We start from the raw sequence: 18941 nt of genomic DNA, 5'->3' as shown, positions 1-18941 counted from the left end.
ATGAAAAATTGGAAATGGCCAAAGTCTCTCCCTAAAGCGCGTCAAGAACCAAATTGAATAACTTAGAACCATTTTTGTACGTTACCAACAAGTTTAGCAATATTCGGTTACTACTTAATTGGAGAATGTCTCAAAGTTCATCTTAAACTAATATAGTGACTGTATGAGTGTATAATGAGCTCGATCGTAAATCACATTTGCGGATTGTAAAAATATTTTTGTAAGTATTTTATCATTTTTTGTACATGACTAACTGGTCGAGCGATACTTGGTTTTTATTTAATCAAAGTGGATCTCGAGGATAATATATATTTATAGTGAGCTTGATATTATGTTGTGGCACGTTGTGACTTACGTTGATGAATCAGCTGATTGTACATTGTAAAATATTTGTAAATGTGTCGTCTCTTATAAAAGAACAAGCAAATCGATGAACTTGAAACATTCCTTTAATTTAAATGGGACTAACAAGGTAAAATCCTTTCATAGTATATGATTCTATTACTTTCGTGCAAGTTCCTTTCACTTTATATTCCTTGGACTAACCGGACAAATATCATAGCTTTAATCCCAATATCTCAGCCTTTTTCTCGTATTTAATTTTTTACTCTTGTATAAATAAGAGAAAAATACAAAGTAAGAACAACTCTTACATTCGATGGCGGAGCCATTAAAGGACCAGAATAGTAGGACTTGTTCTGCCTTTTTCTTCTTATTATTATAACAGATGTGGTTGAATACTAGTCTAATATTCTTAAAATTCTAGTGTATTCTCAATCCAAACTCTTTTCCATTTCAGAACGTGTTTCATTTTCTCTCCATTCTTCTTATTGCAGTGCAGTCTTCATTTTCTCCTCCTTATTATATCAACTTTTCTTTGGCTTTAACTTATATTTTTAAAAATTATTGCTTACCCTTTACCTCATATTTATGTTTCTGTGTTGTGAAATGTTTAAAATTATTTCTGCTGAATTTGAAGTTTTTCAATTTTATGCAAATTAATCAAATCTCTCCTTTTACACTTTCAAATTACTTATATATGTAAGAGACTCTCCCACACATGCAATCTTAATTCCGTCACTACTTACATCGTATATGATCAACGTTGAGACCTGTTAGAACCGAAGTACAAAAAATAATGTTTTTGTAAAAAGTTTCACTACAAATAACTTGATCCTATTGACTACAGAATAGTGGGGACATCCATATAGGGGCTGAGATAAGATAGCCAACCCTAAATAAGTGTATTTTTGGATTGAAACATGGCATGTGTAATTTAATAAACAGCACGCCAATCCAATCCAAGTTGCACGGCAAATCACGGCAGCCACAAAAGTTTACAGAAGTATTTTTACACTAAGAAGAATCGAACGCAAAATTTACAGAAGTTTTTTTTCTTGAGAACATCAATATTTTTATACTAAGGAGAGAAGAACTCGTCATTTACAGAAGTTAAATCTAAATTTTTGACAAATAAGAAGCATAACATTATATCGTAGCACAGAAAATGAATAGTCATGACTGAGTTGAGAAATTATTTTTGCTTATTAGCTATTCTAATGGGAGATGCGATCATACCAACTTACTTATATCAAATCTTATTAGAACTTTGATATTAAGTGAATTTGAACAAGAACCGTATTAAGATAGATGACCTTTTAAGAAGTGCTCGTATTGCATCCTCTCTTTTTGTTGACCAAAAAAATCTTATAAACATACATCTGAACTATTAGGTGTTTTCTAGTAGTTCGGACTATTCAAAACTCCGTAAGCGTATCAGACAGCGATGACCCATTTATTTTGCTTTTGTCATCAAACAACCATAGAAATCCAAAGCATTTTGTGCTTGGCAAATGTCATCCTTTATTTTGTCTCCTTCCTTGGTCTTCTGCTTTAAAATTGCCAGCTGGTCCTTTAGGTACTCGACCGTTCCTTTTAATTGTACTTTATCGTTACAAATCAGTCAGACCACAAATTAATGTGATTGTGAGGTTTTTCTGATGATTTTTTTTGTGAAATTTCCAAGAAATTGAGGCATATGAAAATGTTGGGCCAAGGGAAGATGCTCGAATGGAGCGTGTGACAGACTCTTAATCAAGATTTAAAAAAAAGAATGCTAGACATTTGATAAAATGACGCTATATTATGATACATTACTACTTATTGTATACTTAGTGTCGCCGTATAATATTTATAGTATGTTATTGAATTTTCTTATATCTATACAAAATAGCAGTAAATGCAAATCAAGTTCAATTGCATTGACTATATTGATTTTGACTTGAACTTACACCGAAGTGTAGCATTTTGGAGTCTTCATATTGGTTTTAAGAAAACTAGTCAAAGTAAATGCTAAAGACAAGGGCACAGTAGGTTAACCAATTTTGAGGGGACTTCAAGGAGCTGACTCAGTCCGGAGTGACTAGGGTCCAATGAAAGTACTTCTAACCACTATTTTTCTTGCAATTTCCTGCACAAAAAGGCTCATTCAAGGAACGAGAATGTTCGGAATCGTGGATCGAGAAATCCAGACAGTTCAAGTTTTTAGGTTTTTGTAAAGTGGGTTGTGATGGACTATTGAAGGTCATAGGATTGAAATTGAGTGGTCCAGATCTCTCGATTCACGGAATCCAAACACAAAAATCTAAAGTGGATCTCAATCTTTCATTCAATGTTCTTATTTTTAGTCTATTGTATACAACCTTACATTCACTTGTATGTGAAAATGATTAAGTTTGGAAAATTCGGTTGTTAATTAAAAGTGTGTTGCTAGACCGCTTTTAAAGTTTAACACTTAGTTAACTTAGAGGTAATATCAGTACTGATTAGTAGTGATCCGGTACACTGTTTCTGAAATTTTTAATTTTTGAACTAGAATATGCCCTAGGCGATGAAAGATTACAGGAGTGTAGAGGTTAACCTAACACTCATCAAGTCAAAAAACAGAGGAACCCAACCCCCACCATGTGCAAATATTCCCTAAACTTTAAGCATACTCTACAGCGCAGTCCACACCTAATTTTGCGGTCTTTATTTTCTGTGAGTATATGAATCTGGATTCAGCACGCTTACCACCAAACTAAGCCCTAAATCTTAAATTAAGAGCAGCTAATCCAATCCAACACTTCAACTTCTGCACTTAAAAAACAGAGTTAAGTTATACTTTCCCTTTGGATTCGGCCCCTATTTTAATCACCCATTTTAAATATTTTTAATGTTTTGGATTTTGGTTTTTTATAAAATTTAGATTGTCAACGTTAGGTACTTTTCCATAGTGGGTGACCCTCAAGTTTAATGAATTCATATTTGCAACAACTGAGTAGAGACTACTTCAAACTTAACAAAATGACAAAACATTTGGTATGATCGGAACTACTTTTGAAATCATTAAAAACGTTTTAAATTTGGAAGTTTTTTTAAAATGATTAAAAGTGCTTTTGATGAAAGTGTTTTTAGAATCAATCCAAAGTAAAAATGCAAGTGAATCTTAAAAAAAAAACGCTAAAAGTGTTTTTTGCAAGTAACACGTAATGGGTACTTCATCTAAACCAAACTCACTTTCACTCATTTTAAAATTATTTCCCAACAAGCCATAAACTCTAATTAATAAAAACCCTTCCAAAACCCTTCCAACAATATTTCATAGTACAGTTTAAAAGTACTTGGATTATAAAATCACTAGCAAATGATAAACGTGAGTACGGATTATAAAAGGTTTATTATATTAACACCCCACAAATTATTGAATAAGCCACACATACTTAATACACTCCATATTTACTTTTTCAATGAAAAATTATCTTAATACACCCTACATACTTCCTCATAATACCCTCACATCTCACATTCTCAATATACACCTTACATTTTCTACATGCACCCCATATTTTCTATACAACCCACATTTCTCAAATCTTATAAAGCTTTTAATTTGGACAATAAATGCCGAATGGAATTTTGACAAAAAATGTTGCCTGGGATTTAAAGAATATGTGGGTTGTTTTCAATTCCACCATTAAAACTCATGTCGTATGTTTTTAATATTTGGTGGTAATTTTAGGTATTTAATTCTTTATGTAATCCCTATGATCCCTAGAAGATGAATACGAATATAGAAGCTTGAATAACGTAGCAAAAACAAGATTAAATAATTATCAATGTCGTCAAAATCACTAAAACAATAAAAAAATATGAAGTCTTACCTCATGTGAAGCTTCCAAAACATCGATTTCGTGTTTCATTTGTCAAAAATAATTTTTCTCAATCAACATGTTTGTAGTTTCATTGTTTATGGTTTTGTTCAACAATGGAGGGTCGGAGGGATTTTGATAGTTTAAGAAGATAAATAATACGTTAAAAGTGATTTGAGGTGTATTTAGAATATATTTTTTTTAACCTAATAAGGTCAAAATTGTCATTGCATAGTAGGGTAAATAAATCATTTAATATTAAATTTTAATTATGATGCATTCAACATTTTGTGGGATGCTAATATAAAAAAACCTTATAAAATCACTTGGAGATGATTTACGGAAAAAATGCTTCCATTTTTATTAAAAAAATTAACAGGTTTTTCATAAAATAGTTAAAAGTGCTTCCTAAGGAGTGAAAGTACTTTCATTTTAAAATGTTTAAAACAGGCCTCATTTACGTGTAGGCAGTGACGTTAGGAACCACAAACATGAGTTTATTGGGCCTCTTAATATATTTGATGGGGCTACTTAGAAGCCCATTGTTCAAAATCAAGTTAGGCTTAACCTCTTTTGGCCCAACTTATGTAGGCTGAAAAAAGCCGGGTGCTTCTCTTTTGTTTTTGCTTTTTTAGGAAAAACAAATAGGTGGGAGGATGCAACACGATGACTTCACCCATTCTAGTACTACTCTCACCTAAACTCGTTTAACTTAAGAGTTCTGATAGAATTTGGTGCATGTGAGTTAGTATGATCTAGGGATGACAACGGTTCGGTTTGAGGACGGAAATGCTATATCTATCTTCGTAACCGCGAAAATTAACCATATCTATAACCGCAAAATAACCATCAGGTATTATCCATAACCGTACCCACTGGGTAACGGATTCTCCATCTGTTAACGGTTATATCCTTCCTCCTCAATACCAAAAAAAACATATTCGTCCAATTGAGACAATACAAGTTAATAGATATTAATTTCGTCATTAAACATTTGATATATAAAATGATTCAATTAATGGATCTTGTTGAGTATAAAAAATAAAACACTGATGATATTGGCTTGCTTTTGATATCTCCTATAAGCACTATTGAGTTCGCATTGATTTTGATTCAAAAGTTTACTTTCCCTTAAAATGTAACTTTTGTATTCTGAAGGTAATGTATTCGGTGAATAATAGATATATATATATATATATATATATATATATATATATATATATATATATATATGAATGATAGGATCAAGAGACAAATATTTTTACAAATATTCCTAAACTTCTTTGTAGCCTTCAGATTTTATAACATCTAAGGGTTCTTATTTATTCATTAAATGACTTGGATACCTATGTAGATTTTAACTAATATAAAAAATAAAAATAAATTTGAAAAAAACATAAAATCTGAAAGAAAATTAAAACTAAAGTTAATAAAATTACCAAAGTTTTGTTTGGTGCATTGAGGTAGGTGTCGAAGAGATCCACCCTATCCAAAAACCAGAGACAGCGAGAGAGAGAGTGGAATTGAATTACGCCACCATTTCGCCTCTTCTTCCTCCCTCCCTCTTTGTGTCCCTCTCTGTGGTGGTTTACACCACTATATATATATATTATACTATTATATTATTTATTATTCGGTTATGAACACGGTTTGAAGTCTCCTATAACCATATACAAAACTATAACCGAATAATATAAACGATTTTTTCCCATATCCAAAATATACCCAAACTTCCATATTCAAATCCGTTTTATTCGGTCGGTTATTCATGATTATCGAGTTTAACCTTTAGAATTGTCATCCCTAGTATGAACGCAACCGGTGCATGGGAGCTTCTCTAGTACACAAGTTTTATGTGCACAATTATTTCTTAACTGTTAAGATCAATCTGAACGGTCGACGTTAACAACCGGATCTTTATGACCGAACCAGTCTCTCTTAAGCAAAACGATCAGCCACTCTCTTGTATTTTTAATTAATAAAAAAAAACAAGATAACTATTTGCACACCCTTTGATAAAAGGCCTTGAAGGATTTAAATTGGGAATTAATTTGTAAAAAGGGAAACCTGTTATTTTTTTTTGGACAAACTAAGTTATTTTTCCATTAAACAAAAATATTAGTACAAGGAAAAGAGAGCCCAAAAGGCATCCCACAACCAAAATACAAACCTAGCAGGAAAAAGTCAATACAATACAAAGCCCAAAAAGCATAGTTGAAAAACAGAAGAAACCCTAAACATAAAGAGGAAACTAGCATCCACCACCAAATTTGACGCACCTCAATCAGAAAACCACCACCACCAAAAATCGAACCAAAAGCAGCAACTGGATCAACGGAAAATGGGGGTGAGCGAGCCACCAGCGCAGTGAGTCTCATAATCCTACCAAATAGTGCAAAAAACACTTTAACAACCACCCAAAACCCAAGCACATCTCCGAGGAGAAGCACCCGGGGCCGAGAAGCAGTGGTTGTTAGTTATGGACTCACGACGGAATGAAGCATCGGAGCAAGAGAGGTGGCTTACAATTTCAAGTCTGAGACAAGCTCAGGAAATTGAGACAAACCTCAAAGAAAGCCAAAAGGAGAAAAAAAAATAAAGCACCACAAAAAAAGAACAGAGGAGGGAAAGCGTGACAGGGGAAGTGGGATGACTTGTGGGTGTGTGTAGTGGGTTGGGTTGCAGCAAAAGGGAAAAGGGCGGAGGGGGAAGGAGGAAGACTTGAGGGCATGGGTAACGGGCTAGAGAGGAGAAGAAAAGAGGGGAGCAGCAAGGGAAAGCCGGCCAACTCCAACCAGAGGAAGGAGTCGGCGACGAAGGCTAGGATTTTGGGAGGTTCTTACGAGAGAGAGTTTGACTGTAGTTTTCTGAGTCCGAGCCATTTCCACGCCTATTTCTTTTGATTTTTTTTCTTCCTATGATCGTCATTATTATAAGGTTTATTTGGTTGAAGATATATCGTTTGATTCAATTGCGATGTGTCGGAAACTGAAAGGGTAGTTGGCGATGGCAGATGCCATAGAGGAAGGGATGAGGGATAGACGCCAGAGGGGGAGGATAGAGAACTAAGGTCATCTCCAACTGAATGAGGGCCAAAGGGCTCCCTTTAGAGCAACTCTAGCCATCCTTGTTGCTCGGGGGATAGGCTTCAGGAAAGGGCCCGAGGGCCGGTGGGATGAGGTCCAGCGGTGAAGGGCCTGGGTAAGGGTGGGAGCCTGAGTTGCAGGCCCGTGGAAAATTGACAGGCCTGGTCCCCGAGCCTTGTGACGTCACGTTGACGCAAGGGCTGGGTCCGGGTTTTTTTTTAATTTTTTTTGTGTCAGGCGCCTGCCCCTCACTCGCGAGTGGGGGCGCTCGCCCGATAGGATTTCAGGGGGGAGGGCCCGCACGCTCAGACATCCCAGTTACCGTTGGGAAGCCACGTGGCTTCCCACGGTCCGTTCGATCCCAACGGTTCTTTAATAAGAACCGTCCGATTTGCATAAGAAAAGTTACCGTTGTGACACATGGCACAATCTGGAGTGTTGGAATTCAATTTTTTTAAAATCCAACGGCAGAGATTAATTATTTGAATAAAAATTTAAAAAAATATTGTAAAAAATCCAAAAAAATTGTCAAAAAATCTGAAAAAAAATTGTAAAAAATTGTTTTTACTTTTCTATAAATACCACTTCTTCTCCATCTACCTTACACCACAATTTCATATTTTTTCAACTACTTTCAATCAAATTCCTATCTTTCTCTCAAAGTTTCAATCCAATTTTTTTCCACAAAATGACTACTGATGCAGGTACGAATTGGTCGCTTCTTGAAGATGTTGCGTTGTGCACTAGCTGGGTTGAAGTTACTCATAATTCCCTTACGGGTAATGAGATGCAGTTGCGAGAAATGTGGAGTTTAATTCATACAAAATTTCTTGAGCAAATAGGTGGGAAAAGAACCAAAGAATCGATGTCCAGTCGTTAAAAAATACTTTGCCATTCATTTAGTACGTGGAGAGATGCCTTGACACAAGCTAGTAGTAATGTTCGAAGTGGGGCAAATTATGCGGATGAGGTAAGAATATATTATAATTATTTGTTTGTATTATTATTTTGTTACCTAATTTGATTATAATTATTTGTTTGTATTATTTATTTGTTACCTAATTTCATTATTATTATTTGTTTGTATTATTTATTTGTGATCTAATTTCATTATTATTATTTGTTTGTATTATTTATTTGTTACCTAATAATTTCATTAGTATTATTTGTTTGTATTATTTATTTGTTACCTAATAATTTCATTATTATTATTTGTTTGTATTATTTATTTGTTACCTAATAATTTCATTATTATTATTTGTTTGTATTATTTATTTTTTACCTAATAATAATTTCATTATTATTATTTGTTTGTATTATTTATTTGTTACCTCATAATTTCATTATTATTCATTTGTTTGTATTATTTATTTGTTACCTAATAATTTCATTATTATTCAATTGTAGCAACTTCAAGCACAAGCATGGTATGCTGCCAAAATCAAATCAAGAAACAAATCATTCCACTGGTGGGAATGTTGGAATATTGTTAAAGATTGTCCTAAATGCAAAGTTGTGCCTGTTGGTCTAGAAGTATGCATGAACAACACCCCTCTACACAGCACCTTTGTACACAGCACCCCTCCACACTCTACACCCGATCATGGCTTCCATGTTGATGAAGAAGATGGAGAAGAAGTGTCTGAAACGCCCATTCCTGAACAAGCGTCGGGGTCGACCCGTTATCCAATTAGGCCTCTAGGTAAGAAGGCTTCAAAGAGGAAAATGAGTGCTTCTAAGAATGATTATGGAAAGTACATACAAGAACTTGCTCGTCAAGGTGAATTGACGTTGGCACGGGAATTGGCGAAATATGAGGCTGAAAAGGCTAGAGATGAGGCAAAAGTTGCAGTTATTCAACAAGCATTTCAAGCTGAACAGAGGGAAAAAGAGCTACTTAGGCAAGAAAGGGAGTTGCTTAGAGAAGAAAGAATTGCACAACGAGATCGTGACATTATGAACACGCATTTAGAAGGGATGTCTCCAAATTCTAAATATTTTTGGCAGTCGGAGAAAGCAGATGTGGTGCAAATGAGGCGTGCAAGAGAAGCGAGATCAAGACAAAATGGTCCTAGCACAACAAGACAAGATGATCCTAGCACCACAGATTGGTTAAGTGGTGATGAATAGGGTACTTTTGTAATCGGAGCCCATAGTTTTCCAATCACTTTGGGTTGTAATTTATTATTTATGTTGTTTCCATTTTATTGAAGTTAGTACTTTATTTAAAGTGAGAGTACATGTATTTAATTTCATAATATATTTATACTAATAATAGAATCTTTATTCATCAAATTGTTCACGTATAATGAAATTATAAAACACATCAAATAAAACTAAAAAACTCACCAATTGGAATTACATAAACACACCAAATAAAATTACATAAACATACCAAATAATTCACACCAAATAAAATTACATAAACATACGAAATAATAAAAAACACACTGCAAAAAACACACCAAATAAAATTACATAAACACACCAAATACAAACAAACATACTAAATAACCTTAAGTATCTTCAGCTTGTTTCAATGCCCACTGGTGCTCTATCAAGTCAATTTGCCGATCATTGTGCATAGATGACCTTTGAAGTGTAGTATATCGTTGAATGACCATTTCATTGTAACGTCCATCCATTTCTAATGGCTCGTGTTGCACGGGTTCTTCGCTGGCATCATGCGCACAATATATCCGTGTTCTTGAATTGATCATCGTGTCTGGCTCTGGCTCATATTCATCAACCGCATCATAATCGAACTCATCTTCCACAATCATATTGTGAAGAATGACGCACATCATCATGATGGATCGAAGTGACTCTACATCGAACATTCTGGCAGCACCCCTGACGATCACCCAACGAGCTTGAAGGATACCAAAACAACGCTCCACATCATTCCTGCACCCCTCTTGACAGCTTGCAAAGTGTTTTTCCTTTGCACTTTGCGGACGTGGCACTGTTTTGACAAATGTTTCCCACCGTGGGTAAATGCCATCAGCTAGGTAGTATGGCCCGTCATACCTAAGTCCGTTGACGACGTACGTGACTTTTGGTGCATTTCCTTGCAGGACGTCGTTGAACACTGGGGATTGGGCAAGGACATTGAGATCATTTTGAGCCCCTGGAACCCCAAAAAAGGCGTGCCATATCCATGTATCAAAAGATGCCACTGCCTCCAAAATGATAGATTTTGCTCCTTTTCTGTCCCCATATGCGCCTTGCCATGCACTTGGACAATTTTCCACGTCCAATGCATACAATCGATGATTCCTATCATCCCAGGAAAACCTCACATCTCGCCATTCTTCAGAAGCCTTTGCAAGTCCATGAGAGTAGGTTTTCGGAGGTACTTTGCGGTGTAAAAAGATTCGACTGCTCCACAAAACCTCATTAGGGCCTCAAGAATGGTTGATTTCCCCATCCTCGTTATCTCATCCACTTGGTCTGCAAATGCTCTATACGCAAGCATCTGCAACGCATCAGTGATTTTTTGCTCAGGCAGGAGACCCATAACACCACAAACATCCTTCTTTTGCACAAAGTAAGAATCATGGTTGCAAACATCAGTCATGATTCTGTTGAACAAATGTCGTTCCATTCTAAAACGGCGTCTGAAGTACGTATTAGGAAATGTACTGTTATGGACAAAGTAATCGTCCAACAGCTCTTCACCCCGTCGTTGCCTGCTTCTATCAAGGTTTCTTGAACGGTTGGGCTTGCATATCTAAGCAACAGTCTGGATGACTCGACGGGAATGTGAGGCTCTGGCCATTCTTGTTTCGTCATCTCTCCTTCTACGCTCCTCATCCTCTTCCATCTCATTTTTGGCTATCTGAAGGTTGAACATTCCTTCAGATTGGTTAAACAATTCTTCCTCTTGCTGAACGATTTCCCACATCATCCTTGATGAAGAATAAGATATTGTAATGATGGATGGTGAAGAAGAAGCATAAATTATGAATAATGAGATAGAGATGATGAGAAAATTGGTGTGAGATTGTAAGGATGGATGGTGGATTATATAGACGATTCAGAAAGGATTGGATTGTAGATAAGGCCACGTGGCATGTCGTCATTTGTTAAAAATCTGATCGAAATCTATCCTCAAAGATTCTGAAAAGATAATGACACGTGGCACGATCGTATTGGATAAAAATCTTATCGAAATCGATCTCTAATAATTATCTTTTCGGATAATGACACGTGTTGCAATTTTGAACGAGTTAAAATCTGATCGAAATCTATCGTCAAAGATTCTCAAAAGATAACGACACGTGGCACGATGACATTGGATAAAAATCTTATCGAAATCCATCGCTAAATAATTTTTTTTTTATAAAATGACACGTGGCGCAACGAGAACGATTTAAAAAATCTTATCCGAAATTACAAATAATTTTATTTTGTATTATTTAAACAAACAAACAAAACTAATATTTTATTGCCTATTGCCAAGGGGAGGGCTCTAAGGGTGGAGATGCAAATGGCAATTACTGTTTATTAATGGCAGTTACTATTCAAATGGGTGGATTCAATAGTGGATTGCCAGGGGGGAGGGCTCCATGGGTGGAGTTGCTCTTAGCCCTATAGCTCTATAAGAAATTATATTTGAACGAACAGTGTTATGCCATATTTTATATCATCTTCAACCAAGGCCAAACATTGCCCTTTGACAAAAAATCATCTCCAACTGAGGGGACCAAAAGGTCATAAGCCAAACATAATTTATTATTCTAATTAAATTAATATGGTTAATTAAATTAAACTACCATATTAAAATAAGGTTTTCGAACATATTTTGAGTGCCACTTGTCGCCAAATGAATAGACTCCGGATTTCTTATCTTTACATAATCTCAATAATTTTTTGGATAAGATTTCAAGTAACATGCGTCGCTAACGTGAGTAACTCTCAATATTTCTTATCTTTATGTAATCTCAATAATTTTTCGGATAGGATTTCGAGTGACACGTGTCACTAAAGTGAGTAACACTCTAGATTTCTTATCTTTATGTAATCTTAATAATTTTTCGGATAAGATTTCGAGTGACATGTGTTGAGATGTAATTGGTTGTGCAAATTTGAGATATAATTCTTATCTACGTGGTGCTTTTTTATCTTCAGCTTTGAATGTTGTAGGAATGGCAGCCGTTAGCATTCAAATGGGCTGAGCTAAAAGGTTGGCAAAATGTCAAGCTTGACATTCTGGCGATGGAAGATTGGGCTGAATGGCTGGCTGGAAATGGCCAGGCCATTGGCCTGGTTTAAGGGTTTGGGCCCAACGGGGCCCACAAGCCCTTTAGCCTAGCCCTAGGTTGGAGATGATTTTCGTGTCATTTTAAATTATTTTTAGCCTTATAACCCTTTGGCCGGGTCGATTAGAGACCTAACGGGTTTTGTGATTTGGGTTTGGTTAACCCGGTGGCGACTTAACTTAAAGTGACAATCTCATTCATCCATGTTAATCTAACGGTCTTTATTTACATGCGTAAGAAGTATGTGCATTAGAGAAATTTTTGTAAAATATTACGCACCCAAGAGATTATTACCAAACTAACGGCCCAACATCTAGTGACAAAAAATAAGCAGCCAAAAAGATGAATAAATAAAATATGAGGATATCAGAACAACAATGCTTTATTTTTATTTTTTTTTAAAAACGATATTATCTATTATAAAATGGTGGGAAATAGGCTAAATCTCACAATGAGCCAGTAATAATATGGTTCAAATTCGTCGTTGATGAGAATCGGACCTAAGACTTTTTACTTTTAACAAAAAAGAATATCAATAGACCGTAGTACTGTCAACAATACTTTACTTTTAGATATTTAGTCAACTGATATGCCTCGAAGCATTTCAGGGTAGATCAGCTAGTCCCACATCTGCATTCTATTAAGTCACGGATTTCCACTTGATCTCGTGTGATTTCTCCGGATCCTTCTTCCTATAGAAGACAGAATTACATTTCCATCAAGGCACAGTGAGACTTGACAAATTAGGTAAATTATAGTTTATGAACCTCCACATGTGAAGTATCCAGTCTAGGCCCTTCTTCTTAAGCACTCTCAAAGCTGCTAGATGATGTCCTAATTTGGTGAAACTACTGCCTGGCCCATCCCCTACCCAACTGAAAATTACGTGACTGATGACTAATTAACTAATTAACATAGATGATTAGTACTGCTTTTCTCATAGATTATCATGCCACATTATTGTCTCCTCGGATTAGTTTAAAGAGTAATTGTGATTAGGACCATGTGGATATCTCAACAACTTGTGTAAACACGCTCTGCTGCACATGCCCCAACCATGTGATTATTGGATGGGGGAAACAAGAACAAATGAAGTATGAGACATAGAAAATATCAAATTCAGTTTGTGTTTGTTGGATTTGACGCTACTACGTTATGAAAATTATTGTGTGATACTAAAAGACAATCATGCAGTATATTCAATTCATATTTTATAATATAGATCAACAACGAGTTCATTACCACTTGATATAACAACGAGTTAATATTTTAAAATTAATAGCAGATTAATATGTTTTGATAAGAATGAAATGATTATACTACGTGATGATTAAACACGATAGTAGAGTTATTGTGAATTATGTGCTCGTAAACAGGTTCAACGTATTTTGGCATTGCAGGGAGAGTAGGACACCCACCAAACCTTTCACTTCAGAGACTTTTCTCACTCCCTACTCCCCTAATACAAAGCAATTTGCGTTTTGGATTTTTGCATTCTTTGCACTTGATCCAAGACACCTTAAAGGCCAAAACAAATGATAATTCCCATTAATTAGAGAAAAATTTGAAATAAACAATTAAATGTAAATTTTGTTGTTGGGTAATGAAAAGATTGAGCACCAAATATGATTGTCTCTTCCTCCTCCATGAGATTCTCTATACACCACCATGATTGGATACACCATCATTTGTTTGACTGCTTTTTCTTCTGATCAAGATCTCTCCTTTGACTCCTCTCTCTCTCTCTCTCCTCTGGTGTGAAATTCAAGGGAATGCCTCTGTTCTGTTCTCCAAGATGCGGAAGGTTTCACTAAATTCTTCAAGTTTGAAGATTTGGACTAATGAAATTTGATTCAACAATTATAAACAGAGATTTATTTTAAAAATTATACTAAATTTAACCGTTAGATCAAATTTTAATGATCTGAATTTCCGAACTTGATGAATTTGGTAAAAAAGATCCGGAGAAGATCCCTTCCCTCAAAATGCAAGTTGATCATTGTGGTCACCCAAATTCCGTAACGTTGCATGTTTTTACCGAGAAACCCTAATGAGTTGATTTTATGATGCAAAGAGCAGAAGAATTACTGCTTAAATTATTCATAGTTTTCTACGTTTTACCTCGATAATGCTCTGGAATGTGCAAAAAAATGGTGGAAAAGTAAGAGCCAAAACCCATCCATTTCAATACTAATCAGGTTGTCCGATCAATCTTCAGTAAAAGAAGTGCTTGTTGTCTAAATGGGGATTTTCCTATAAAACTAATGATTCGATCGGTCTCGTTTCAACTGGTAATTTTGCAACATATATGCTCTATACGACAAGAAAAATTTACTTATAACGAATTAACGTTGGTACTGTGGTTATAATATTCCAAATCAATCATGTTGTCACTCACTAGTGAATTAAAATATGAAATTTTAACAATACTTTAACGAAAAACCACACTAAAAAGTCAATCCTGTATTATTCACTTTACCTTTTATTTTGTTCTGATCGTTAAAACTCAAAATTTTCAAATCCTTTTAATTAATTTTCTTATTAAAATATCCAAACAATTGCATTCTCGTTGCATGGGGAATTTGAGGAAGGGAAAGTAGTTTCAGATCAGGTGGAAATTGATCATGGTCCCCAGGAGAGTTCTCAAGTTTCAAACAATTGATGATGGTGAGCTCACTAACTTTGGTCATAATTTAAGCACATTGATCAAAAGGTAAAAACAAAATAATTAGAGTAAACAACTTTAGTTTTTGATGATTGTGGGGAGCAAAATCAATTCCCAAACAGGTGAACAATCATGAAGTTTTCACTGATAGAGATGGGACAACACACATGCAATTGGTTGCATAAATTAAACAAAAAAGTTGGGATTGCCTTTTTGGTTGAATCCAGCAGCAGGTATAATTAAGATGAACATATTTTATAAGCACTCTAATTAGGGTTGGATTAAGAACTGCAAAAAACAAAAAAAAAAAACAAAACCTTGTTTACTATTTTTGTTTATTCAAACAAGGTTTTGTTTTTATTTTATAATAATATTTTACACATCCCAATTTAAGGGAACAATTTTCTTACCTTCGTAAGATGTTATTGTGTCTTCTCGAATAATATCCCGATGTGCAGGGAAGTCTCTCTTCTTGTGAGGGGCTCATCATATATATATTATACTCCAAATTGTTTGTTAGTTGATTCAAATAGCAAGGTACGAGAAAGTGTGTCCATTTTTTTCTGAATAAATCGGCAAATTCCCAACAAAAAGCCTGCTCATAAGTTGGTTTCGCTAGTGTTCATAAGTCAGAACTACTTTAATTATTTTGCTTCTTAAATTTGAAGATAAAAAGCCAGAAAACCATGCGTTGTCTGGAAGGCCCTAATTTAAAACAATTACTTTTCACCTGATCAGAGTGATAACTTTTCTGATGAGATTACAGTACCGTGCGCGCACTAGCCACGGCACCGAGCAATTTTATTATTTGCTTTCTTGGAAAGATAAAAGGTGCACAAGAAAACAGACAGTGCTCTCGTTTTCTCCCCTCGTCCGGACATGGAAACTGATATTTGTATGTACAGCAGTACAGGGCAAACTAATTAGTTGAATTTACTGCATTCACTTTTATACGATCTTCGAATTTTCCATGTACTTCCAAATAAAATGAGTGGCTAACAACATCGGTTCTGCAACTTTCAGAAGAAATTCAAATCACTTGCGCTTACTGCGGAGACGATGAACTGGAAACAATTAAAACCATGGATAATTAAGCATAGAATTAATAATAACAATAATGTACAAATAGCATCATCAGATGGTTTACTTAGAAGGTAGTCCTAATGGGGTTCTAAATCTAATGATGCAGCTGAGGACTTCAATTTCTAGCAAGTTTGAGAAAATTGGGTTAAATCTGCTGCATGAGTTTGCATCGGCAGAGAAATAAATATAGGGCGTCCGGTCGGAGTTTTTGGAATGGTTCTAATCAGTAACGTGCATGAATGGACTAAAGAGATTTTCACTGTTCTTGTCTACTATCCAGCAAAACCACAGCCAGGGAGGGGGCGGGCAAGTAAAGAAGTACACTTTAGGTAGGTTGTGGTGGCACAACAGAGCATAACTCAATGGACCCGTAATGCAGTAACTCCTCAATCATCTGCTCAATGTGATCATCTTCAAGTGGCTTGAACTGCTGGCTGCTGCTCTCTACTTTAACTTCCCTCACAACCCAATTTTCCTCTGCTCCTTGCTGAATTTCCGGTCTGATCATCTCTGGCATTTTCGCGCCCGATGACACTAAAGTTTTCGGCTTTTTTGGCTCTTGTAGTGAAGTTTTGGTCATTTGGAGTGAAGCCATGTAACATCTGTGCAGTTTTGCTGTCAAAGTTGCCGAGAGAAGTTTGGAGGCCGAGGACTGAGACGCATTTGGGTTATAAGGGAAGTTTGTTCTTGCCCTCGGCCCGCACATGAGCCTCGCCGCTTCGTCGTAAGCTCTCGCCGCGTCTTCCGCCGTTTCGAATGTTCCCAGCCAAATTCTAGTCTTCCTGCACAAAAAAGAGAAACCTTTCTTTTAGTTTCCAAGTCACAATCCAGAAACGCGAACGTAAAAAACTGTCATGTTTTAAAGCGTGGACTTACAATAAAGGGTGGCGGATCTCGGAGACCCAAGAGCCCCAATGCCTTTGTCGGACGCCTCGATATCGCTGTTGCGGTCTCGCCATAGCCGTGCAAAAGAAACGTTTCTTTTAGAAAGTGTTTGTGAAAATGCCTCAGAGAAGAAATGCCAAGTGAAAGTTTGAGGGGAGAGAGGGGATTTTGCAGTTGGGTTTGTCTGACAGATATAAGGACAATTTGGAGGCTCTCTCCCTCTCACTTTTGTTTTTCTCTAAGGACTTGGGGTCCCACAAGAATTTGGACTCTTGGGTTCTTTTTCCCTGTATCTTATTATTTACTAGTTGGCTTCAAACTTTTGCTGCAAACTGATGTGATATTTTTTTTCAACAAAAATCTGAGGGGAAAGTTTCAAACCGGACCAAATTCAATTCACATGGTTGTAGTTTTGTAAATTGGAGGATTAGATTATAATTCTGTTGCTTTTCATGGACCTTCTATTCTTCAACCAAATCTAATGTCAAAGTCCCCCACAGATTCTACATGTGAGTTTGGTCTTAAGCAGGAAACAAAAAGACAAAATAAATCATATAAGTTTTTACATGTATGCAAATAATTAGAGAGTATAGTAAGAGTGGCAACTCCTTTTTTTATGGTTATGAACTTTATAATATTCATTATTGTATTAATAATTTTTTTAAGGAATCTTGGAGTTTCAGTTTGATGTATGTTTTGATAATATCAAGTTGCAAAAACTTGCGACTGATTGCTTATAGGCAATGATCAAAACTGATAGGTTTGCATGCTCTGTTTTTTGGAGGGTAGACAGTAAAAATACTGCTACCAGAATATGATTGGGTGAAGCCCTAATATGAGACACATTGATTAAAGCGTCATGAACTGACATAATTACCTATAGCTGAATATGAGCGTTAATTCTACACGCGTGATAGAAAATCACTAATTGTTGAATCTAACACGTGAATAACTTGTTGTGAAAGGTGTGAAGTTGTGAATATATAACTCAAAACTAACGACAACGAACATGTAACAATCTCAATTTTCAAGTAAACAAAGCTTCGGCCTTATTTTAAGGATCAATTTGCAGTTAGAGAAGAAACCAACTTGATATTTGTCATATTGATTGTACTGTTCTGCATCTTCAATTTTGAAGTAAACAAAAATTGGAGGCATTGGAAAACGGGAGCAGACAAAAACCAATGTGTTGGTGTGTTTCGGATTGCCATGCCCCAATTTGTAAAACCTGGATTCTCCACACTCAGATGCAGGGCATAAGCTGCTGTAACTGCTTTTTTTAGATATTTTCTTGCAGGATTTCTGCAAAAATATCAGAGGATTTTTTTGTGTGAGAAATTAATTTAACTTGATTTTTTTGAGGAGTATTATTTTTCCATGAGTATCTATCTCTCCTTTTCAAGTTGCTGCAGCTATTTATGACTTTTGTGTTTCCTTTGTTGGAGGCATCAAGAGTGAGCATGCCCCCATTGGAAACCACCTTGCAGTTCGCAGATTAAAATTAGCGTTGGTGTCAAGACCTCTTGCATTTCGACACGTGGACAGTGTAAACCCTATAAACAAAAAGGTAAGCGGTAAAGGTAAACGGTAATGCTAGAAAAATCACATTTTGATCGTACTGTTTAAAGTTACCGTTAGACATCCAAGTGTTGTTGATCAGTCTTTGTCTCATGGTAAAATCTACTTTTGTAGTATGTATAATTAGCTTTATCCACAATAACATTGAGGATTAACCAAAAGGTGCCAATCTTGACTAATTTTGCATTCT

General features: G+C 35.7%; 1 protein-coding gene across 1 annotated transcript; it reads right to left on the bottom strand.

Annotated features, from left to right (window-relative positions):
- Window positions 1–16270: 16270 nt before the first annotated feature.
- LOC126601465 (ethylene-responsive transcription factor ERF003-like) lies at window positions 16271–17357 on the bottom strand. The gene is made up of 2 exons (XM_050268176.1): window positions 17165–17357; window positions 16271–17070 (listed from the first exon to the last, which is right to left on the bottom strand). The coding sequence occupies exons 1-2, from the start codon at window positions 17245–17247 to the stop codon at window positions 16614–16616; spliced, it is 540 nt and encodes a 179-aa protein (XP_050124133.1). The 5' UTR covers window positions 17248–17357; the 3' UTR covers window positions 16271–16613.
- Between the last annotated feature and the right edge of the window lie 1584 nt (window positions 17358–18941).

The sequence above is a fragment of the Malus sylvestris genome, chromosome 15 (assembly GCF_916048215.2).
Source record: "Malus sylvestris chromosome 15, drMalSylv7.2, whole genome shotgun sequence".
Taxonomy (NCBI): domain Eukaryota; kingdom Viridiplantae; phylum Streptophyta; class Magnoliopsida; order Rosales; family Rosaceae; genus Malus; species Malus sylvestris.
The sequence above is the reverse complement of the archived record's forward strand: the minus strand, read 5'-3'. Positions and strand labels throughout refer to the sequence as shown.